This window comes from Apteryx rowi, unplaced genomic scaffold (genome assembly GCF_003343035.1).
Source record: "Apteryx rowi isolate R43461 unplaced genomic scaffold, aptRow1 scaffold_183, whole genome shotgun sequence".
In the NCBI taxonomy this organism is placed as follows: domain Eukaryota; kingdom Metazoa; phylum Chordata; class Aves; order Apterygiformes; family Apterygidae; genus Apteryx; species Apteryx rowi.
This window is the reverse complement of record NW_020448119.1, coordinates 537,155-561,444: the sequence shown is the minus strand read 5'-3', so window position 1 is coordinate 561,444 and position 24,290 is coordinate 537,155. Positions and strand designations below refer to the sequence as shown.

Here is a 24,290-nt window from a genome sequence, read left to right as displayed (position 1 = left end):
AAGAGAGAGAAGAATTTAATATAGATGGGCATAGTCACTACCTGGCATTGCCATGTCTCCTTTTTTCCTCCATTCAATACAGAGGGAACATAGATAACCAACTTAGACTAAGTCTAACTTTTTGATGACTAAATTTAGACAACATCAAGCTTATCATCAGTGCATGTCTTGTGAAAAGACCTTGTTTGCCTCAAAAGGAATGGTCCTTCATAGTGAAAATGAATTTGAACTTTGAACTAATTTAGGAAATTCAATACCAGTGCCAGCTTTCAGTCAAAGGTACACCTAGCTACATCTGACTTGAGCTTAAAGAACAGGTATTTCATATTGCGAAGGCCTGAGTCAGGAAAGAAGAGTTAGTTGTTAGGCAACAAGCAGCTCTTAGTCACGTTCCTGAGGGATGCTGGAGTTTTTTTTCCCCCTCATTTCCTTTTGTCTTAAAACCAAAGGTGCACTATGACACATGTAAATGAAAACTGGCTCTCATGCAAAAGCCTCACAACCATTAACTTCCATATATTGTAGAAACAAGACCTGGAGCTAAAAACCTTTGTGGGTACAATTATAATGAAATTGTAGCTAACGTTCTATTTCCTCCATTGTGATACTGTACTTCTATACACTTTAATCAAGAATACAGATAAGCTATAGCAGAATAAACAGAAAATGCGGGTGCTTTTGTATGTACATGCACTTTTCTCTAAACTGTCTCCAGTCATCATTTTTACAGAAAAAAAAAAGCAAAAAAAAATTTTTAGAAACACATAAGTGTTCATGCTAAGCAAAGCATTGGTCAAGGGGTCTGGGAAACGCTTGTGACCACTGCTCTGGAAAGCTTCAAGCAGGGGATTGTGGCTATCCTTTGCCTAGTGCTGTAATTTATCTAATTCTGATTTCAGTTAGGCATTTTCTGTTCCATCAATAAGCCTTGACACGATGAAAATGGGAATGGGAGTGTCTAGCAAACCTTAACCTTGCACAATGTGAGAAGGAAATGGTGGTTATTTAATAAAAACAGATATAGAAAATGTAGATATAAAATTAAACATAAGAAATTAAACTTTTACAATTAGGGAATATTGCAGGCAAGATGATCAAACTGTCTTAACTTGTTATCCTTCTTATCCACCTTTTCATCTTAATTCCTTTGTGCATATAAGAAATGTATGTAATGAGCTGGAATGCTGGAAGTGACYGGGTTTGTGTCTAGTTTCTGTCAGTCAGGGTTCTTGTACAACACTCACCACCACACTCAGAGCGGCTGTGATTTCATACTTATGCAGGTTTCTAATAGGAAGCATCATGCTTTGTCATCCTATTAATCTCAAGTCCTTTCATAAGCACTGCCTYTAATCATTTGGGAGGGTTTTCAATATAGATGTGTGCATGCCTAATGATGTTTGCATAATGGATTAGAAAATTTAATCATTGAGCCTCCTAGAGGTCTGCTGAACACATGCAGATCTTTACTACACCAAAGGTTCATAAAATGAGCAGACTCAGCCCATTAAATTCTTATAATCTGCTAGAAATGTCCTGCCAGCTGATAATTTAAATAAAGTTGCTCAGGAATCTGAAAGTTTTTTTGCATAACAAAATGACAATTCTGAACTGGTGCAAAACAAAAATGAAAAATCTGGATTTCCTAGAGATTTGAAATGGAAAAGTGATACATTACATTTTAGGGAAAAAAATGTTACATATTAAATTTCTTCCTTCTTTCACAGAATCACAGAATGGTTGAGGTTGGAAGGGACCTCTGCAGATCATCTAGTCCAACCCCCCTGCTCAAGCAGGGTCACCTAGAGCACATTGTACAGGATCGCCTCCAGGCAGGTTTTGAATATCTCCAGAGAAGGAGATGCCACAACCTCTCTGGGCAACCTGTTCCAGTGCTCTGTCACCCTCACAGTGAARAAGTWYTTCCTCATGTTCAGATGGAABYGTCTGTGTTTCAGTTTGTGCCCGYTGCCTCGCGTCCTGTCGCTSGGCACCACTGAAAAGAGGCTGGCTCCATCCTCTCGACACCCTCCCTTCAGATACTTGTACACGTTGATAAGATCTCCTCTCAGCCTTCTCTTCTCCAAGCTAAACAGGCCCAGCTCTCTCAGCCTTTCCGCATAAGAGAGATGYTCCAGTCCCCTAATCATCTTTGTAGCCCTTCGCTGGACTTGCTCCAGTAGTGCCACATCCCTCTTGTACTGGGGAGCCCAGAACTGGACGCAGTACTCCAGATGTGGCCTCACCAGGGCTGAGGAGAGGGGGAGRATCACCYCCCTCGACCTGCTGGCAACACTCTTCCTGATGCACCCCAGGATACCATTGGCCTTCTTGGCCACAAGGGCACATTGCTGCCTCATGGTTAACTTGTTGTCCATGAGGACTCCCAGGTCCTTCTCTGCAGAGCTGCTTTCCAGCAGGTTAACCCCCAACCTGTACTGGTGCATGGGGTTATTCCTCCCTAGGTGCAGGACTCTGCACTTGCCTTTGTTGAACTTCATGAGGTTCCTCTCCGCCCAACTCTCCAGCCTGTCCAGGTGTCTCCGAATTCATTTATTTTGAAGTAGAATATTATAAAAACAACACATGTGCACAAATCATGATGAAACAGCATTTTTCAATGGAAACATATTTCTTCAGGAAAATTCTTTGTATCTTCATGCTTGAGTGTCCTCCTTCCTAGTGATTCTCCTTTTTTTTTCTCTCTCTCTTTCCTTAAGCCTTTTTAGCACTCAGGTCCTCAGGAAGGATAGTGTTTTCTCACATTTTCCCTAAGCATATGTCTCCTCTTAGAATATTGTTTAGATCTTCTGTAATTGTATACATCTCCAAGGCTGCACCTCAGCTCCAAACATAAGATCACAGATTAAATCTCTTCCTGGCTCTCCCCACTCCCCCTGTAAAGCCTGGGTCACACCTAGCTCCTCTCTTCCATACTGGAGGGAATGAGAAATCTCTGCTGGGTAGAGGAGAGGTAGAAGAGACTGGATATGTGGAAAGAGTAGGAGAGATGTGAGGAACAAGTAATGTGTTTAAAGACCTTTTGTTGATGGGAATACAGGTGGGTCTAGAGATTAAGTCACTTTAATACTATGAAGAACTCTGTCCTCTTGATAGTGGTAGCTTGGTAATGGTAATCTAGTTTACTGCTTAATGGTCATCTGTGCAAGTCCTTAAAGAATAAGGTACTGTGTGAAATCTATTGACATTAAAAAAGTCCCCTGATTTTTTCTAAACCAAAGAGACATGCCTTGCTGACTTTGGTGGACTTCTCTCCTGACATCTCCCTTGTAGAGGGAATAGTGCATACCATTTCCCAGGGTCTTTGCACTGAAACACTTGGTAGACGGGTCTATTAAATTATATACTGTCTTTTAGATTATCACTGCAAGACTACCTATTGTAGATGATTATCTCTACCAGATCATCAACCAAATTATCACCTTTTTTACATTTCTGCAGTCCCCTAGGTGGAAATGGTTTAGTCTCTTTACATGCTCTGCTCAGTCACAAGAGCTGCAAATGAACATTCCCACCTTGCAACAGACTTATTCTTAGGACAAGCAAAGTGGGTGGTGAATTTTCCTGTTTCAAAAATCCGGCGGGGTGGAGCTCTGACTCAGTGTAATAAAACACCTGTTCAGCAGCTTCTGACACTCTGCAGGTCTGTAAATATGTTTCAGGAGACATTGGGAACTGTGGAACCTCATATGTAGGTGCCCTCTGCAGCACCTGCTTTTCATGCAGCAGCGATCTCAATGGCATCAACAGCTGCCTTCCACCAGGTAAGTGGAAAATAGAACAAACCTGGCAGGATTCTCTGAGAAATTGATTCAGATGTGTCCCCAGTGTACATATAGTTCAAGTCCATCCTTATCTGTAGGACATAACTTTGCAAGAAAAAAAGATTGTCTTTCCTTGGCTATCTGCAGATATGGGGACCTGGAGTCAATATCTTTTTATATTGCACAAAAACAGCTGCCAGTATTCTGGCACATTCATTTTATCTACCACCTTGCTGATATAAGCAATGAGGGAGTACAAATTGCCCAGGTACGCAGCCTACCAGCGGTATCATAGTGGGAGTTCATGAACAGCAACATTTTCACRTTGAGAAGCTGAAATAACATGTTGCAATTAGGGACATAAAATATGACTGAAAAAATCATACTCTCCTTTTCATCCTTTGTTTTCCCTACCTCAACAGGATTCAAGCAGCAAAACAAGCTCCTTGGAAAATGAGCAAAGAAAATGGATGATCCAGCATGCAGCACAGCACAATGTTCATGACAAGGTACCCCATTCAGCAAACTAAAAATGGGAGGGACTAAAACAATAATGACGTATTTTTTGAGAAGGGCAGAAGCTTTTTCCCAAATTTGCTTATTATCAAAGATTCGTGTGCTTATTTAGAAATAGGAACAACATTTCATGGATGAAAATTCTCTTTAGGTGAAACATCTGCATTCCATTAGTCTTCTATTCTATTCCTTTGTCTATTTACACAAAGTGTATTATTTTCCTGGGTTTAATTTTTAGAGTAAATCCCTGGGGAAAATGTACTCGATTTACTGTTAAAACGGGACTGATTTTGGCCTTCTTTTAATACCGTCCATCTCTACTGACTTTAATGGAGTTTTAGCTCAGCATGAATGGAGAATGTTGCCAGCATCAGCTACTCAGAGCACGGCTGTCGGTGATCCTCTGGATTTTAGTCATGAATGCCAGTTTCCAGAATAAATGTCCATTTTGCTTACTGTGCAAGTCATCACAACAAAAGGAGAACAACTCTAGTAGACTTTGCAGGGCCTGAGACAGAGCTGTAATTTTGTCTAACCTGTACTGTTTTTATCAGTGACGATTTTTCTCTCCGTTCTTGGTTAGTTTGCAACTGGCTGTACTTTCTGACAAGCTGCTTCAAAGTAAAACTGGATCATTGTAAGCAAAAAGCTAACTCATACTGAATGATATCTTAAATGGGGTGTGATTCAAGTGTCTCTAGCTGACAGGAGACCTCAATATTTGATTTCGTGTTTGTAATAAGTGTTCAAAATCTATAGAAAATGACAAACCACTTTGTTTCTTTATTTATATCACAAACTTGTCAAAATGATTGAAAACATTCTTGTTAATAGTACTCTGACAGCTCCTACACGTGGAAATTAGAGCAGAAAAATGGTAACAAATTATCAGTGGGGTGTGAAATTTGATGTAAATGGCAAAGTAGCATAACCAGTGCTGACATGGCATTTAGGTGTTCAAAATTTGCTCTGTGTGTGTCTGTGTGTGTCTGTGCACTAAAGGTGAGAAAGGGTTGAAGCAGGAAAAGCAACTACCAGGGAGTGTAAGGGTCCAATCTCTATATCGTTCTTGTAATCATTTACAGTATCCATACAGAACTTGTTTTTTGCTTTAAAACATCTATGGCTAAAAACATCCACGACTTCTTTACCACTAATGCATCTATATATATATATAAAGATTGTTAGAATCCAGTATATGCTTTTGAATGCATGTAAAGTGATACAAAAAATTACGTGGTCAAAAGCGCCTGGATATGGGGATATGGGACTCTTTCCACAGCTTTGATTCTTTGTTCTTGTCCTCATTTTTTCCTTAGTGAAGCAGCTTCCAGAAGTTCTGCCTGGCCATCCCCAAGTGTTTAACAACCAAGATGTTCTCAGTCATTCTGTATTTGCCTCCTGGCTTTAGAACATCTGTTTCTCTCTTCTGTAATAAAGCCTGGTAGAAAACTGACATTAAAGGCACAGGCTTGTGCGAGCTGGCCAATTTCTGCCTCTTACTGGCAACAGATTTCCTGGACAGCTTTGAGCAATCCTTGATTTTTGCTTGCCACAGCTTGCCGTCTGCAACAGGAGGATAATCATTAGCAGAGAGGTGTTATAAAGGATAAGATGCTTATAGAAGCTCTAGAGTCCAAGGCCCAGAATGAGTAATCAGGTGCAAAGCTCTCCTTAATGCCAATGCTTAAATATTTGCCTGAGTAGTTGCTTTAGTTTGATTTCTAAGAGGACTTTGCGTAACTGTGATAAACTAAACAGTTACTGGGTGGGTTTTAGAAATACATGCCCAGAGGCTGCTGCATGGAATTTACTGTGACTGTAAAATAGTAATAGCCATCTTGCCTATCTACAGCGGAAAGCCAAATATCCCTCATTGCTTTATTTTCCGACAATGCATCAATGCTATGAAACCTCCTTCAGATTTTAAAATGGATGAGAGTCTCAACTGAGTGCACCAATAGAGTGCTTTAGAGTGCTGTGTCTGGGCATCCTGAGTTGATAGTTTGCCTTTTAGCATGTTAGAAATGAGTACAAGGAAGATGAACCATAACAAATGAATATCATAAATGGTTGTAAGCCAGCCCATAATTACAGTAAATCTAGTAAATTTATCACTGAATATTATTTGTTAGTGCATTGCATTTCTCAGACTCCTACACTGTAATTTGTCATTTACATATATGCAAAAAACTGTGGCATTTTTCCTTGATAAATTATCAGCTTAAAAAACCTAGCTGTTGGCTTATCAGCTGTGGATGTATTGAACATTTGTGTGCAGTAATGCAAAGAGCAAGAAACTGGCAAGCATAATCTCAAGATTAGTAGCATGAACAGTGAGTGGAGCAGCTCATCAAGGTATTCTGCTGGACAGGATATCAGAAACTGGAGGAGCACCAGCAGGAGCTCTGTCAGCTTTGAATTTATGTAAGCAATATAGAGCACATCTCACCTTTAACAATTTGCTGCAAAACTAGAAAAAGTCATGACGCTAGGACCAAGCCACCTGTCACCCTTCCCCCTTAAAAACTACCTGGAATTGAACAGTGACATGCAGGCTTATATTTTGCAAGGGTAAAAATGAGCCTTTAAAGAAGGCTACTTAGTCTGCCAGGCACCCTGCCATTGTAGGGATGAGTTTAAAGGTTCAGGGTACAGGCATACCTCATTTTATTGCGCTTTGCTTTATTGAGCTTCGCAGATACCACATTTTTTACAAATTGAAGGTTTATGGCAACCCTGCATTGAGCAAGTCTATTGGCGCCATTTTTCCAGCAGCATGTGCTCACTTTGTGTCTCTGTGTCATATTTTGTACATTGTTTTTTTACACATAATGCTACTGCACGCTTAATAGACTACAGTATAGTGTAAACATAACTTTTATATGCACTGGGAAACCAAAAAATTAATGTGACTCGCTTTATTGCGATATTCGCTTTCTGGCGGTGGTCTAGAACCGAACCCGCAATATCTCTGAGGTATGCCTGTATACAGTTTTATCTCATTGTTAGAGAGGACTGCAAGTCTGCAGTGAGAACAAACCACACTCTTCAGGGCTTTGCCCATCTGTGGAAAAAACATGATGTACTGTGGATCCTCATGTTTTGGTAACAACGCTTTCTTCTTTTAAAGTACCAGGAATTGTTCATGACTCAATATGGAATGCAAATGTTCTACTGAAAAAACCTATTTATGATAATTATCTGTCATGAATAGTTGGTTACATTACTAACTCTCTGAATTAATAATTTTTTAATGTAACACAAATGATCAGCAGCAGCAGCAGCAACACATTGTTACTTTTTAATTTGTTAGCATTTAGCTTTGCTCAAGGTGTTATTGTAGTGAAATGATGACCCTAGAGGAAAAGAAGGATTAGTTACATGATTTCCATTGATGACACCAGGGACTTGAGCTTCAGTTAAAAGAAGATGTTATTTTGCTCACAGAATTTTCTGGAGTGGCTTTCATGTCTGGCTTGGGCCAGCAGGAAAGTACTATATGGAGTAGTTTTTCATTAACTGCCTTCTCTAGAGGATAGGTCTCGTCTTCATTTGTCTCAGAGACTTGCTTAATACAGAGCTGGCAGTTCTCTCCAAAGGCATTGCTGTCTCATTGCTGTTATGATGAGAAGGAATAGTCACTGAGTACTGCTCCTCCTTTGATGCCCCAAAGAGGGGACAAAAATGTATTCTAGAACTGTTTTTTTTTTTTTTCCTGAAGGACCTTGGTTTGGGGGATATGGCCAAGTGTTGTACTGAGAGAAAGCAAAAGCAGATCAGGTTACAGACTGGTTCTGAGTGCTATGAAAATGCTCTTTTAGCTGGTAGAAATGTTGAGAACATGGAGATAAGACTAACATTTTCATCATTCCTTTAAATTTAGAGTAATCATTATTTTGGTGGGCAGGCTAACACTGGAAGGAATTTTGCTGAAAAACCTGCTCAGTGAATGAACAGAATCAGGCTGAGGGAAGCTTAGTCTCCCTTTTTCCTTCACTTCACTTGCTTGGCTGCTTGTTCTTTACCACCAAACATTCTTACTGAATGCACCTTCTAGGTTCACATCACTGTCCTTTACCTCTCTTGTTAATTCCTTGAATGTTCTTTTTCAGTCTCTTTCTCATGGTGTTTGTTCCATGATTATTTGCTGGGTATCCTCCGGCTGACATATCCCGTATGCTGTCAACTCGTAGTACTCAGATTTCTCAGCCAGCACTCTGAGATTTTCCCTGATGGGGGCTGCCTGCCTTGTGGTACACAGTGTGTCTGTACAGAGCTCATTGGCTTTTCTCTTACTCAGCACCCACTCTGAACTCTCCTCCTGGAGGTGAGAAGTAATTCTTCTTCAAATCAATTTCTAATCTGTACATTGTAGATGATCTCATACTGTGCGCTATCATTCCCTAGCAAGCTCTTAAAATTTAAATGAACTCCTTCCCTTCACACTGAACCATCCTCCTGTGACACCACACATCCACGTTCACATTCTCACCATGATTCCACGCAAATGGCCATGTTTGAATCCTTGCATCATCTTTGACACACTGTAATCCAGGTAATATCTTATTGTTCTCCACAACTGTGTACATTGTGTATTTTTTTCCTAACATAGCCCTCCCACACTGTAGATCTCTTATCAATTTGCCTTTATTTGCATGCAAAATATGATGTCCTTGTGAAGTATTCTTCTCAGAATCTCTCTTCCAGTCCACTGCAATGAAGTGTTCATGGCCCTCAGGAATGAGCATATGACTGATGCTTCACGTAGATGCATCCTCACAGAATCCACACTTGTTTCTACTTCTGCCATTCTGCTTCTTAAAAAGTCATGGTAGTCTTAAAAACATAGGTTCCAAAATGTTGGTTGACAGAATGATGCCACAAGCTTTCACTAAATAAGGCTAAGAGAACTTCAACACTAAACTCACACACAATTTCTTTCACTCTGCCCTTTATGTTTCCTAAAATACTTCTGCTGAAGGTTKTTCTTTTTTTTTTATTTGAGGTCTACTTTTGAAAAAAACCCAAGCCCAATGGATTTGTAGGTTTCTTTGAAAACAAAGCAAAACAGAATCAGTTAAGCAGGCATAGAGTTATGCCTTTCTGATGAAAAAGGAGTGGGTTACCATAATGGCTATGCAATAGTTTTGAGGTGGCTCAACCCAGATCCTAATAATGTGGAGATCTTACCTCCCTAGTTTAAAACAAACACTTTAAAATAAAATATAAATAAACAAAATATTCTGCACCCTACCTCAGACTTTATGCAATAGCTGTTAGCTTCCTACTTTGTTCTGTTCACCCAGAAGCTCAGTAAAATGCAAATATATCTTCTACTCCTTGTAGCGTGATCAAGAGAATGTGTTTATTCAGCACTGAATAGACGTCTTATTGTTTTGGGTGTGTTTCTGTACCTCACAGCAAAAAGTACTAGAATTTTAATTAGCCAAGTTATCAAAAATATTTTGAAATTATGATTCCTGGTTATAAGATAGAGCTCATGCACAAAGCTTTATGGTTATTTAACATATCAGTTAATTTTTATCTAATACACCATTAAGTTACTCAGCATTTTCTCAAAAATTCATTCTTGCCTTTTCATCAGATAATTTCAGAGCTTGACAACTACTGTATTATTTGCAAATTACTTTTATTAATTTCATGTCCTTTATCTTCATAGAGATGGAGACAATTTGGGGGATTAAGCTAAGTTTTGTCATCATGAATTCCCTATGGTCAATACTTTACACACTTCAGCTGATAGACTGTCTTGTCCCACTGATTTCTTATACTTTGAGCTTTTTTGCAGTCTTTGACTTTCTGTCACAGCAGCAGCACCTATGAATATGTCACTTGCTCTTACTTCACTTAAGAGTTTCTCCCTATTATTTTAATCAAAGTTTCTCAGAAAATAGATAGTATCATCTTCCACTAGCACTCCACCACTTTCACTTCAGATAGTTTTTTCAAATTTTTGGCCATTAGCTTTCACAACAGCTTTTTTCTCTTTCCTCTTCCTTCTTCTTTTCTTTTTTTTTTTTCTTTTCTTTTGTCAGGTGAAATTACTAAGAATTTATATCAGTTTACTCAGAGGTCCTTAAAAAAAATCACTGTGATTCACAAACCTGTATCTTTCTTTAAAGGTCACTTTTTTGTTTTTTTTAAATAAATTTTGCCATATTTATATCTTACCCTCTTATTGGAGGTACTCAATTCAGAATCTGCTGATGACATCTTGGTATGCAATTAAATGCTCTTATGTCATGATAATGATCAGGCTTGGTGATTTGAAAAACTAGTATTTTCTTTCTTGCACAGAGCTTCATTCTCTGTGACACTCAATGCAGTCTTACTGTGTTACCCCAACTATCTAATGAGCTATTTCTATTATAACTACACATCAGCTTGGGACACTGAATTTACTACTCAATACAGTTCTTTCTGAAACCTCTCTTTTTCTTCTGTTTCTGTTCCCATGTTATGATGCCCTACCAGTGGCCTCCCCAGTACTGATTTATCCTTTTCACTCAGTCTGTTGTGTACAAGTGTGCAACCCTCTTTCCTGTCTAAAAAATTTTTTGACTAATTGACTAAACTATTTTGACTATTCTTCCGTAACAGTTTCCACAGTCAGGGACTCCAGATAGTCACATGTTCCACCTGCAGAAAGCTTTGCCCATTTTCTGCATCTTTCTGCTGATGCTTTAATTGCTGATGCTGAGTGATGGATATATTCTCTAAATATGTAAACCCCCTACAGCACATATGACTGGCACAACTTTTACAGACCCAGCTGGTCAGGCCTGACATCTTCTACATGAAACTGAATATTTCCTTCTTTGAGATGGATTGTAGTCAAAACCGTGTATTCTGTTATACTGCTCCACATATCTAACAATCAGATACCCACATCTGGTAAGGAAAACTTCTGCTCACAGTAAGCAAACTGTGAGTATTTTTCAGAAGTTCAGTGTTGCACTGGCTGTGTGAGACACGTCCTAAGGAGTAAGAACGCATCCTTAGACATCCCACACCACAATCATGATGCTGATTCTACCTTTTAAAAACAAGCAAGAAAACCTCAAAAGATCCCTCTTATATTTTTTCCTCCACTCATCCAAGAATTCCATTTAAAGCAGAAACTTTTGTGTAGGCCTTCAGTATAACGCAGGCTGTTGGTCAATAATCAATCCAAATCAGAGTATCTCTGATCTGTGGATTCACTGAATTGTGTGTTGTCATGTTGGATACAAGTGGCCACTTGTATCTTATATGATTTGATGTAGCTGGCTAACTGAACTTTCTCAGCTGTATTTACCCTCTGTCTCCACTTTCGTATTTACCCTTTCCTTCTCCGCTTTCTGCTGTATGCTTAGGTGGCTGCAGACTTTAGCAGTTGATTAAGTTTGCAGAGAAAGTGCATTTTGTTGCTGATTGTGTTTCTGCTGTGATGTGCATTGGAAGAGATACGTTCAGTAGAACCTGGGTTCCTTTCAGTGTTTGGTTAGCATTAAAATGAATACACATACCCCAACCTTTAAAGCTTATGCACATCTCCTTTGTTATTTTTCAGCAGAAAGAAATGTCACCTTACTGCCTGCTCACCGTAAGAATCATAAAGATGAGAAATGCTCATCAGGCAGATTTTTGTAAGTACCAGATTTTTCTTAATGACATACAATTCTAAAATTACTGGATCAGGCCCTGCTTGTGCTAGCCACTGCACAAATACAAAACACAGAAATCATACTTGCTATTAATTCACAATCTAAGCCAAGTTCTGCCACAGAATATCCATTTTCAGTTTCAGAGTTCATTTTTTAAGAATTCACCAATGTGTCAATGCCAGGTCATATACTGTTTGAAACTTAAACGCTATCATCACTCAGCAAAGCACAGAATTATACATTAGTTATCTGACATGTTAGCTATTTCAGTGGTGTGAAAATAGCTTAATATCAGTTTTAATAACCAGGTGTCTATATTCTATGTCTATAACAAAGAGAGAGAATGCAGGGCTGAAATCCTTACACATCAGTTATATATACAGCTTACGTGCAAAGTGCTCTGAAAATGTGTGATATTGGCTAGCCCTTACTTGATGCTCCACTTCCACAGAGTTTTTTTCCAGAGAAGTTTCTCCTGCCTTTCCACCATGTGCCTCCTTAACTTGGCAGGTCACTAATAACTACAGTTTTGCATATTCCTTTACCACACTCTTCTTCCTCCCCTTGCTGTGCACTTTTTTCCATTTTGGGAGATTGTGCTGGAATTTACTAACACCACAACCTCTCCACTGCCCAACATCTCATATAACTTCTTACCTCTCTCCACTGTCTTCCTATTTCTTAATATTTGTAGGTACTGTCTGAGCCTCCACCATAGTGAAAGGTCATTTACTGTTGCTGTTAGCTATGGTACTCCAAAATATGGTAGCTTTGGCGCAGTACCAAAGCTGTCAGATGAATTGCCTGTACATCACATGGCAAGGACTCTCTCAGATTATTTTGGTATATTCTTTGAAGCTAGAGCCTAAGAAAATGTCTATGATGGGCACAACTTTTCCAAATAAATAAGATGAGGCTCCCCATGCTCCCAGTAACCAGACAACTCTGCTCCATGCTACTCTTGTCTGAGAACCCAACAGTTTTTCCCTTCAGAAGACTCCTTCAGACCAGACTCCTTGCTAGGTGACAGGCAGACAGGATCCTTATAAATCCCTGCTCCAAAGATGCATCTTCCCATGAGGCAACATGTCATTGGACAGACTTTGAGGAAGGCTAGGAAAATGGCAGGATGTTCCTTGTTGTTTTCTCCAAGAAAGCTACCTAAATTCCATTGGATAATTAAAAGAAGGCAACATTTTTAGCCAAAACACTACCACTAGCTTTTATCTGCATCTCCTGATGGAACAATATTCTACAAAGAAAAAAATCTCACCATCTCTTTGTAAAACTCACTTTGGAGTTTTAAGATCATGGATGTCATTATTGTGAATTTTCCAAYCAAATGAAGAGAAATGTTTTGTTCACCTGGTCTGTAATACTGGGTTGCAGAAAATAGAAAAAATATCATAGGATGGTAAAGAAGGTCAAATTAATTTCTGTAGTGTTTCACAGCTATGAAACACTATATACATGTGCAAGATCTTACCTTCATTCCTTTGAAGTGCTGGTTTATTTTCTTTTAATATCATCTTTGATCTAGAATGGAGGTTGAATGACAAGATAAGAACCATGATTCATCAGATTATGCCACGGGATTACACAAAGTAGAATGGTGCTGTGTCCTGACAAAATAGTTTTACTGTTGTGAACCCTGTCTTCCATCCTGAGGACACGGGGATTTCAGAGAAAATCTTGCATAATGAGCTGCAGAGGTTTTAGAGCTGTTAGAAGCTTTCTTGTTGATTCTCATTATCACCAAAATGTACTTCACTGGACTAGGGTTCAAGACATGCGGGCTCAAGTTTCTAGCTCTGCCAACAGGCTTCTTGTATGATTTTAGGCAAGTCATCTGAACATTCAGTGCCTCTGTTCCACCATCTATAAAACATTGATAACAAAATATCTTTTCCCAAACACTTTGTCTATCTTGTCTACTGAGATTATGTACTCCTTTTGAAAGGGATAATCTGTTATTATAAGCAGAGGGATCCTAATTCAAGATGGGAAGTAAGTCTTAGAAACAATGGGAAATATCTTCAGACTCCTTTTTGGCACCAAAGACCCAAGACATGAAAAAATGCCATATAAACTACCAGTAAACAAGTTTTGGAGATCAGTAGATGAAAAAGAGGATCTCTTTCTGTCTCTTCCATCAGTAATTCTCCAGCTACTCTGTGGCATTGAGTCCGTTTCCTAAGGAAGTCACACCATAACAGAGCACCGTAAACCAGCATGCCATTGAACAAGGAGGATAAAGCAATATTAAATAGCTCTTTGTTGACTGAGCAGCATCCATCCTGTGCTCTGAAAGAGGCTGCAGTCTTGCAGAAAAAATAGTAGGTGATCATGTAGTTTAAATACTTTAGTACAATGCACACAGAAATCTTGTAATTTTTGAGTGCTTGCTTTTGCATTGACACCAGTGTTCTTTTAACTTAATGTTTGTTTTGTTTTTTTTACATTGGAAAGTATTTCAAGTATTGTAAAACTAAAATAGCTACACATACTACCATGTGCTGAGGAGAATTTAAAAATGTCATTTACCTAGCCTCAATTACAGGTCTCGGCAATATGATCTTTTCCCCTAGAAAACTGCGTATTAGCAGATGATGCATGTGCCACCAGACTGTGAGATATCAGTGGGAGGCAGATAATTTTGTAATGATTTATTTCAGATTTCCCTAGATTTTCCTCTTCCAAGTATCAAATCCAGGAACAAACCACCTTTCCAACCAAGTGCAGCAGCTTCTACGACTTCCTTTCTCCACCACTGTGTAGGCTTCCCATGTTTCTAAACATGCACCGTTATCAACTTGCTCAAGTTTCTGTCCACCTCTGCTTGATAAAACAGGCTTCCTTTTTCCCTGATTTTTCTCAGTTTATTGCAAGTGCTTTAGCCATTAGTTTTTTTATATTTTTCCTTAACTTACTTGCTAAATCCTGGCTTTAGGATACACCACTTTCTATGTACTTCCAATGACATTCATCACTATAGTTTGCAGCCAGCTTGATCCTGGGTGTTTTTTTTAAATATGTATCTCAAGAATTGTGGGATGGGTGTTTTGCGAACCTGGGATGGAGTCCCATCTTATCCTGGAATCTAATGCCACACCTTTGCCTTTAGACAACACGCGCTGGTGGAGTTCTGCAGTGATTGCATCTATTTACAAACAAAGACAAAATTAAAACCAAAAAAAATCCATCTCACTCCTCCCACTCCTGCTCAGTAGATCAATTAGCTCATTTTATATACCTACTGTCGCACCACTACTTTTGTGGGCTCCGCTGTACTTAAGTAATGTTCAGCTCTGACATTTGCTTAGTACTTCGCACAACTGGTTTCTAGCTTATCTTTATTATGCAAATGCTATTTACAAACCTGATCTAATTAATTTTCACTTTATTCCTAGCTGACCTTTATGCCAATTTGTAATAATGGGTCAGAAACAAACACAAATTTATGGTACTCCCTAATTTTATGGGGACACTAAAGAGGCATTACGATAAGATCTCTTTTACTCATCCCGCTGTCCTGCAAGCAATGAGTGTCATCACCATACTCTAATATGTGTGCACAGTTACACTGGGGAAGTGGTGGGAATACCAGTATGCAAGYAATTCAGGTGAAGTTTATGGGACTTTCATAGCCTGGTGCCTGCTTTGCAGTGGTATCTCCTCCTTATTCCCAAGCCTCCACACAGTCTTGGGCACAAAGAAGAACAATTTTGGGGGAATTATTGATGCACAGAGGAAGAGAATTTCACTTGTACCTCCTGCCCAGCAGAGGTGGGGAGGGCAGACTGGGCGCTCAGTCTGCCCACAGGGAGAGGCAGTGAGGAAAGCCACCAGAAACATTTCACCTCAGGGAGCATGGAAAAGGCAGCTGTTTCACATGCGTGCCAGAGGCTTTTATAAAAGCTCTTGTTCCCTGGCTCCATTCATGGCATAACTTCTCCCTAGATAATTCCCTCCCTATGCATAGGAGGAATATCTGACCAGGCTGAGGCAGTGGCAGAAATGGTGCATTAGCCTCTTTCCTTGCTGCTAACACCTCCTCCAGTGCATCTGTTTCCCAGAAAGGAAGAGGAAGGAGCCAGGCCAAGGGAGAGGAAGAGCGTGGTGGCACACGTTCTGTCATACTTTAAAGCTGCTCTCCTTAAAGATATGAGTGACTCTTCGGCTACACAGAGTTTCACCCAGCCTAGTCCACCTTCACTGCCATTAACATTTATTCTTTATTTCATGGCAGTGCCTAAAGTCCAGTCACAGCTGAACCTCTCCCTACCCCCATCCCCATGAACAAATACATGATTAATGACTGCATCTGCCTCTTCTAGCATGTCTAAAGCGGTAGCACCAAGAGAGGGAAAGAACTGTATGAYGCTGTGAGGGGAAGTAGACCTCTCTCAGGTCCTCAAGGAGTGCGAGTGACAAAGTCCTGGAGTGATGTGACCTCCCTGCTGGCCTACAAGGGCCTGGAGGCTGCCTGAGCTCACTGGTCACTGACCCAGGGAACTGTGTAGCGGAAATCTGTCTCCAACATGGACCTATGATTCAATACAAGGTTAAAGAGCAAAACTCTTGCAACTCTACTGGATATCACATAATGCCCAAAACCTAAATAAAGAGGTCTCTGTAACATATGATTCTTTGAAACCATGGTGGCTAACGTGGATATCAGCTGATAAGACATAGCAAGAGCTGACCTTTGCTGCTGCAGAGCATGTTGTGGCTCAGTAACACAACACAGGTAAAGAGGGGGTGTGTCTGGTCTGGCTTTACATGCTCAACCTAACTAGTACTGAGTGTTTGCAACAGCCTGAATTGCAGAGATGAATTTGAGCTATGTGTCCTAATAAGAAATTATTTGGAATGAGTTCCAGATTGACAGGTGCTCTCTTCCCAGAGACAGCAGCTTCTCTGCTGGGTATTGTTCTATCAGTTTAAGAGGTTGTAGGTAGTGGGATCTCCATGATGCAGCTGTCAGAGCTGAGATAAGCCTAGGTGAAATCTTGGGAGGCTGAAATGTGACTGTGACTGTACTAACTGGGTATAGTCTCCAACTACAGAAATCGTGCACGTAGAATCTGGGATGGAGTGTGGTGCCCTCCAAGTGGTATAAAGTGCCAGAGGTAAATTTGAATCTTCCTCCAGATTTGTGCTGAAGGCCACCGTTAGCTGGCTCAGCTGTAAAAAGATACCTGTTTGTTTGAGCTGGAGGGTCAAAAAATCATACTCCCTTTATCCTTCCTTTTGTTTTGGGGAAACCTTTTGATGAAGAGAGATTTTGTATAATTATAAAGGAGAAAAGGGCTTTTCTCCTCTCCTGGCTTGAGAAATTATTTTGTGGACGCTGTCATTCTATGTGTTCAGAAGACGTGCATCAGTTTGGGGATGATACACCTGGAGTCAGAGTGTTTACAAATTAGAGTGGCTCTCCAAAGACAATAGGCATTATTTTTGCTAAGGAAAATAATCAAATGCACAGAAACTAGGAAGAATACATTTACTACTACTTGTTATGTGCATTTCTGTTTGATATTGGTCATTTTAACTAAACAAATATGATAGAGCACTGAGCAGTCATTGACTTCCTGGAAGAACTCAGTGGGAATTTTTGTCTTTCACTTCCCACCAACTTCTCTTCTGTTACTACTGCACAGGTGTGATACTCATGGATACTCCTATTCTAGGAGTGCAAGCGGTGCCAGTGGAGCAGGAGGTAAAGCCTACCTGGGGCACAAAAGCTTCCCTCTGTGACTGAGCCAGATACTGCACCTGCTGAGTCTGTGCCCCAGGGAGCCAACCCGACCGTGCCAGATGGCTTAAATGGCTGGACAGGGTGGAGGGCTAATTCATGCAGGGACTCTGTTCGTTCCTGGTAAAGGACATTACTGATAACACATAGCAGATCCATAAGCCTTTGTTATTTCCACAAGCAAGCTGCGGAGACTGGTATCACTCTCACACATAAGTGTTGCATCTGGTTACCTGTAAAGGACAGTGCTCAGTTCAAACAGGCTCTCAGATAGATGGCAGTTGGAGGAACTTCTTAATACTGTTTGCCTTCTACTATGTTGGTGAGGAAAAAATGTCCCTGAAGACTGTGTTTGATGATTGAGTAATGGGAGTGACTCTCCTCCTTCTCTTAGGTAAGCCGTAGTAAACTAGGATTCAAGGGGAACCTGTCTGTCTAGGTAGGGAGGAATTCACTAGAAGAAATTATTTTTTTTTCTTTTTGTCATTATGAACTGCAGTAACAGGACAGATTTTTTTAATGGTTATTTACATTCATTGTTCTTACAAGACTTGCTTTTCTTATATGCTTTGTTCTTCAATGCTGTAATTTTCTTTTATCTGTGACAGAGATGAGTGATTTTGGTGTGTGATGGTTTATTGTAGTAACATGTCACAGGACTATACTCTCACAGTGAAGCAAATAGCTGGATGAAATTCTGAACTTTTAGGTTCAGTTTTGAATGTTTAGTCCATCTTTCGTTTGAAGACAGAAATGAACAATACTCCCATCAACACACAAATGCAATTGAATCAGAAGAAGCTGAGAAACGGGGGAGGCTGCCCGTGCCACTTAGTACCAACTTCCAGAGGGACTGAGAGTTATGACATCCCAGCATCCCTGCAGGGTGATGTCATGTCATTCATTAGGGAATGAAATTGCAACATTGTGTGCTGATGTATGGGCCTGGCATGGCATGAAATTGCAAATGATGCCCAGCCACACTGAGTTGCATTACAGTTTGAGCATGGAGGAAACACAGATGTACCTCCTTTAATTAGCTTGTAGGTAGCAATGAATAAACTGAAAGATTTTCATTAGCTCTTCTGTACACCTTTTTGCAGGGATAAAGGGAAGCAAAAAAGCTGGTTAGTCATTTCAAATGCTCCCATGTAATAAGGGTATCATCTTCAGCAGACATCCCCCTATCCTGGTATTTTTCATCCATCCCGCTATTTGCTTCATAGCTTAGACTGGCTTCATGTGCACTGCCACTTCTACAGAATCATATAAGTTCAGTTAGAGTCACAGCATGGAGAACAGCTGGTACTGTGTACAATACAAGGAAAATACAGGAAATAGGATGAATTTTATGGGATACAATAAATTCTTCTTCCCATCAGTAGGCACAGTAGATGAATTATGGTACAAACACATCTGGCATGGTTCCCTTTCTTCATGGGGAGCAGAGGTTCCTTGTCCTAGTGGTTTCACCTCACCTCATCTTGAAGGTCACATCTGTACCAAATAGTTACTAACAATTGCATGTAATTTATCTTTGGCCAGCTGGCTCTGCTGTCACAGAATCACACACAGACTCAGAGAATGGCTGAAGTTGGAGGGACTGCTGGAGACCCTCTACTCCAACTCTCCGCTCCAAGCAGGATCACCTACAGCACATTTCTCAGGGTTGTGTCCAGTCAGGTTTTGAATGTTTCCAAGGATGGAGACTCCACAACCTCTCTGGGCAACCCGTTCCAGTGTTTGACCCACCCTCACAGCAAAAAAGTTTCTTCTTATGTTTAAATGGGATTTCCTGTATTTCAATTTGTGTCTGTTTCCTCTTGTCCCTTCACTGGGCACCACTGAGAAGAGTCTGGCTCCATCTTCTTTACTGTCCCCATTAGGTATTTATATGCATTGATAAGATCCCCTGGAGCCTTCAGCCTCCAGGCCGAAGAGTCCCAGCTCTCTCAGCCTCTCCTTATACAACAGAGGATCCAAGCCCTTAATTGTCTTTGTGGCCCTTTGCTGGACTTGCTCCAGTATGTTCATGTCTTTCTTGTACTGGGGAGCCCAGAACTGGACCCAGCACTCCAGGTGTGGTCTCACCAGGGCTGAATAGAAGGGAAGGATCATTCCCCTTGCCCTGCTGGCAATGCTCTGCCTAATGCAGCCCAGGATGCTGTTGGCCTTCTTTGCCACAAGGGCACATTGCTGCCTCATTGTTTGTTGTCCACCAGGACCTTTTCTGCAAAGCTGCTTTCTAGCCAGTTAGCCCCCAGCCTGTACTGATGCATGGGGTTATTCCTCCAGAGGTACAAGACTTTGCATTTCCCTTTGCTGAATTTGAGATTCAGGAATTGCCCACCCATTTCTCCAGCCTATGGAGGTCCCTCTGAATGGCAGCACCACCATCTGGGGTATCAACCCCTCCTCCCAGTTTTGCTGAAGGTGCACTTTCTCCCACCAGCCAGGTCACTCATGAACATGTTGAACAGGATTGGATCCAGTATTGGCCCCTGGGGTATAACACTAGTGACCAGCCTCCAGCTGGACTTTGTGCTTCTGATGACAACCTTTTAAGCTTGTCAGTTCAGCCAGTTTTTAGTCCACCTCACTGTCTATTTATCTAGCCCATAGTTCATCACTTTATCAAAGAGGAATTGTCGATAACTTAAATTTTAAGTAAATATTTATGAAAGCAAAACTCATGGAAAAATCATTTGTGAAAGTAGCCTCAGGAAATTGTTTTGTCAGAGAAAACACTCTAGCAAATGAATAGATCCCAGAGAAAACAGTAACAAAAGAGATTCATAAATGCTGTGGCTGTTCATTCATGCTTGGCTCAGACTTTCAGCATTGTCAGCTTTCTCAGTTTTATCATGAGTCTTGTTATATACACTGTATATTTGAAATCTGGAATTTTAAAAAAGACTAGGGCATCTCATGAAGAGGAGAGGAGAGGGAGAGGGAGGGGAGAGGGAGGGAAAAGGGATGGGAGAGGAGAAGCTTTGCAGTTAAAGCAAAAATCTTGAAATGTGTTCTTCACGCACCCTACACAGCCAGAAACCCAAAAGGAAAAAAAAAGAAGTCTCAGATCAGTTTAATAGTTTTTAAATTACATCATCTCTCAGCCATTTTGGTGATTTCAGGGAAGGTAGATTCATGTTTTTGGAACACTTGAGATGGCAGCAATAAGTGTATGAATGAGAAGAGGGATGGTCTAGATGACTTGAAGCCATATTCAGCTCTTGGCTTTTGTACAGGTTTCCTAAACGCTCTTGAGAAACTCTGTAGATCAGAACCAGTGATACCACATGTCAGGATGAGTGCATCGTAGATTAGCAGGCCTTCAGACAATACAGTCAGAGGAGCTACTTCAGTGTATCAGACAGATTGGTAATGATAGTTATCTTGCACATGGTAAGTAGAATCTTACACTGATAATTACCAAAGTCAATATATCATTCTGTCACTTTGATTGTGTAAAAATCTGCCACTCTGAAATATTGTCTGTGGAATCCGTTTCAAAGGCAGAAAGGCAACACACACCCTTGGTGAAGAAAGCACCTAACAGCGTTAAGAAATTCCTTCAGATTCATCAAAAAGCCTTACCTTAGAGCCTCCCCACCCATAAATCATCATCCTCTGAGGATATCCCCGCTCTCCTGACATGGCCCTTGGATTTCAAGTAACACATTATATTTAGGTAAAATATCCCAAAGGGAGCTCATCCTGAACAAAGATACCAGGATTAGCTGTCTTTTAACCTGAAACTTGATACATTTTGTCTGTAATTCTGATTGCATCACAGCCTGCCCAGGGGTCAGGGCAGCTGAGGGGCCTATGGTCTTTTGGGAACACCTGAAATCATTAGAACATGCTTCCTCTCCTCCCACATACCATTTCTCTGCCAGCTTCAGTGGGTTATAAGTGATTTACAACAGTTTATCAGTGGAGGATTGATCTACTGCCTTGAGGAATTCACTCAAGAGTTTGGGCTGTGATTACAGAAATTAAGTGCTCAACTCTCTCCCCATGAGGTAGGCAGCTCTATTAACTGACAAGGGACCAGACTTCTCCCCTTCGTCTTTTCCCTGCACCAAGGCCTGTTCTACACAACAGGGTGGATCAGCCTTTACTGAAAGGAAAAGATCCTGCTGAAGGTCTGAGAATCTCTTTGCTTGGCTCATGATCTATGGGGACTGATGCCTTATAGTAAATGCAGGTTCACTCCATCCACAAGATCTAAATCCTTCTTGCCACTTCCTTCTTCCTGGAAAGAGAGATGGAGTAGGAAATGGCTTATGGATTTCTTTCAGGCATCAGTAAGCACCAGGAAAAGGATCCAGCTACCTACTGACCTCCTAAAGAGGTAATCATATTGCTAGTGGGTCTCTCTCTTCCTACTCCGCCTAAGGAGGCAACACTCTGGGTAGGAGGGATAATTGATTTTTTTTTTCATTGTGAAGGGTTAATAACCAGCTATATCAGGCATTTATTATCTGAATCAAAGTCAAACCCTGATTCTTTTAAGGATTCTCATAAAGCTAAGTTGTAGACATAGAAATGAGGATTTAGGAAGTCAATATTCTAAATCATGAGCAAGATTAGAATATGCTTTTCTCTAAATATAGGTACTGTGTGTCAGTATTATACACCTACAAAATCCTGACTTTAATGGTTACAAAGCAAAGTAGTTAAAGCTAGGAAATGTCAGGATTAAGTTTGCTTCTGTCTGGTACACAAACCAATACAATCTTCCCAGTTTCCTCAGTTGGTTCCTTTATGGGACTAGCACCTTCTTTTCTTTCCATTTGACCCCTGTTTCACCTGAAACACATCTTTCTTTGCTTATTCCTACTGCCAGGCTGGATCATCCAGTGCTGGTGCCCTTCAAGGTCCAACTCGATGACCCAATGGCCCATTCTTGCCTTAAAGATTATTTACACTCCATTATTCTCAGGATCTGAGGCTCTCACTCTCTGCTATGTCAGTGGCAGTTTTCTCTCAACTCCCAGTCCTACGGTCCTCCTCTGCAAGCCAACTCCAGAGCATTCCCCATATAGTCCTTGTCCCATGACACTCCCTTGCTTCCTCACCTGGGTCCAAATGTTGTCTTCTCTGTATTCAGATTGGACAATGTCCTTCTCCTCCTCACTTTCTGGGACTAGCAGCATAGGTGATATATCTGATCTTAGGAGAAGGACCATTGTGCTTTCAGCTCCGATGCCTGACACAGAAGGCCAGAGCTTCAAGTAATAACATCAGTGAGTCTCAGACTAGGGTATGTAGGGGGTTTGGGATATGAAGGTCTAGCAAATACATTATAGTATTCACAGTTTTTTGAAGGCTGATAATGTGGCCAAATGTAGACAGATTTCTACATGGCAAATTTCTCCCCCTGCCAAACTTCCAGAGAGAAGAAATAATGTTGATAAGGGACAATATGGAACTTCTTGCTATGCATATTACTCTGTCCACTGGCTAGTGTTTTTTTTTTTTTAATAACATGTAAGATTATGAAGTTATTCAAATACTCTGCTTATTAAAATAGTGTTGTGATGGACAACAACTTAATTTTATACAGCTGTGTGATTCCTATCTTCCTGTTCTGGCCTAYGTATGTCAGAAAGAATTGGCCATGTCTTATCCATGTTCAAACTGCTGAGCGTTTCAATGCCTTAGTCTCTTGTGTCCTAGTTCCACTGCCAGATATTCTGTGCCTGTATTTCTGTAGTAAGTCAATCTGATTACTACGTGAGCCTCTGGTTACCAACTGCTTCAGATGAAAAATTCCAGACCAAAGCCATCAAAAACTGCAGAAATCCAGTGTGGAATGAAACTTTCTATTTCCGGATACAGAGAGAAGTCAAGGTATGCAAATAAACCAAGAACTCTCTTGTTCATCTCATCTGTATGCAACTTCTTTCAGTTTAGACTAAAGCAGGGTGTCAGGTCTTCTAAAGCCTTGCTGAGTTTACTGAAAATCCCACTAGCAAGCTAGAGTGAAACAATTTGAGCTTTTTCTGGGATCTACTTCTCTCCTAAAGGATACTTATTTGTATATCAGTAATATGAGCCTGACCTTGCAGAAGACTGATGAGCAAATGAGTGACAATATAGAGAAACAATGAAATAAAACAGTAAAGCAACACTATGACAGCAGAATACATTTTCCACTGAGAGGTCATTAAATAATGGCATACCAAAGACAGGAAGATACTAAATTCTATATGATTAAGATCTTTATTCAGTCTGGTACCGCTAATGACACTACACCCAAATACCTATCAAACACAGATGCTGAAAGTTTAAGGCCCAAGAAGAACACAGAAAGGTGGCCTTGAAAGTTCTTAATATGAAGTTACCTCTATTTAAGACTACGTTATCTGGGAGAGTTGCTGGCAAGCAGAAATGGTGACCTGTAAGAAATCTCAGCTCAGCCTTAACTGACAAGACTAGAATCTGTTTCTTATAAGTGAGATTATACTCACTCTCTTTCTCTTCCTTGTGAGTTTCTTATCAGTATGTTTACATTTCCTCTTTAAAGCATATGTTAAACTTGGAATAGGTGCA

The 24,290-nt window shown here is 40.5% G+C and overlaps 1 protein-coding gene across 1 annotated transcript in view; it reads left to right on the top strand.

Annotated features, from left to right (window-relative positions):
* The first annotated feature begins 3,758 nt into the window (after nucleotides 1–3,758).
* The window catches only part of LOC112964030 (cytosolic phospholipase A2 epsilon-like), a 42,110-nt gene continuing 21,578 nt past the window's right edge, over nucleotides 3,759–24,290 (top strand). The window contains exons 1-3 of the mRNA XM_026061618.1: nucleotides 3,759–3,785; nucleotides 4,208–4,294; nucleotides 23,415–23,588. Of these exons, the coding sequence (XP_025917403.1) occupies nucleotides 3,759–3,785; nucleotides 4,208–4,294; nucleotides 23,415–23,588 (288 nt within the window). The remainder of the gene's footprint in view (nucleotides 3,786–4,207; nucleotides 4,295–23,414; nucleotides 23,589–24,290) is intronic.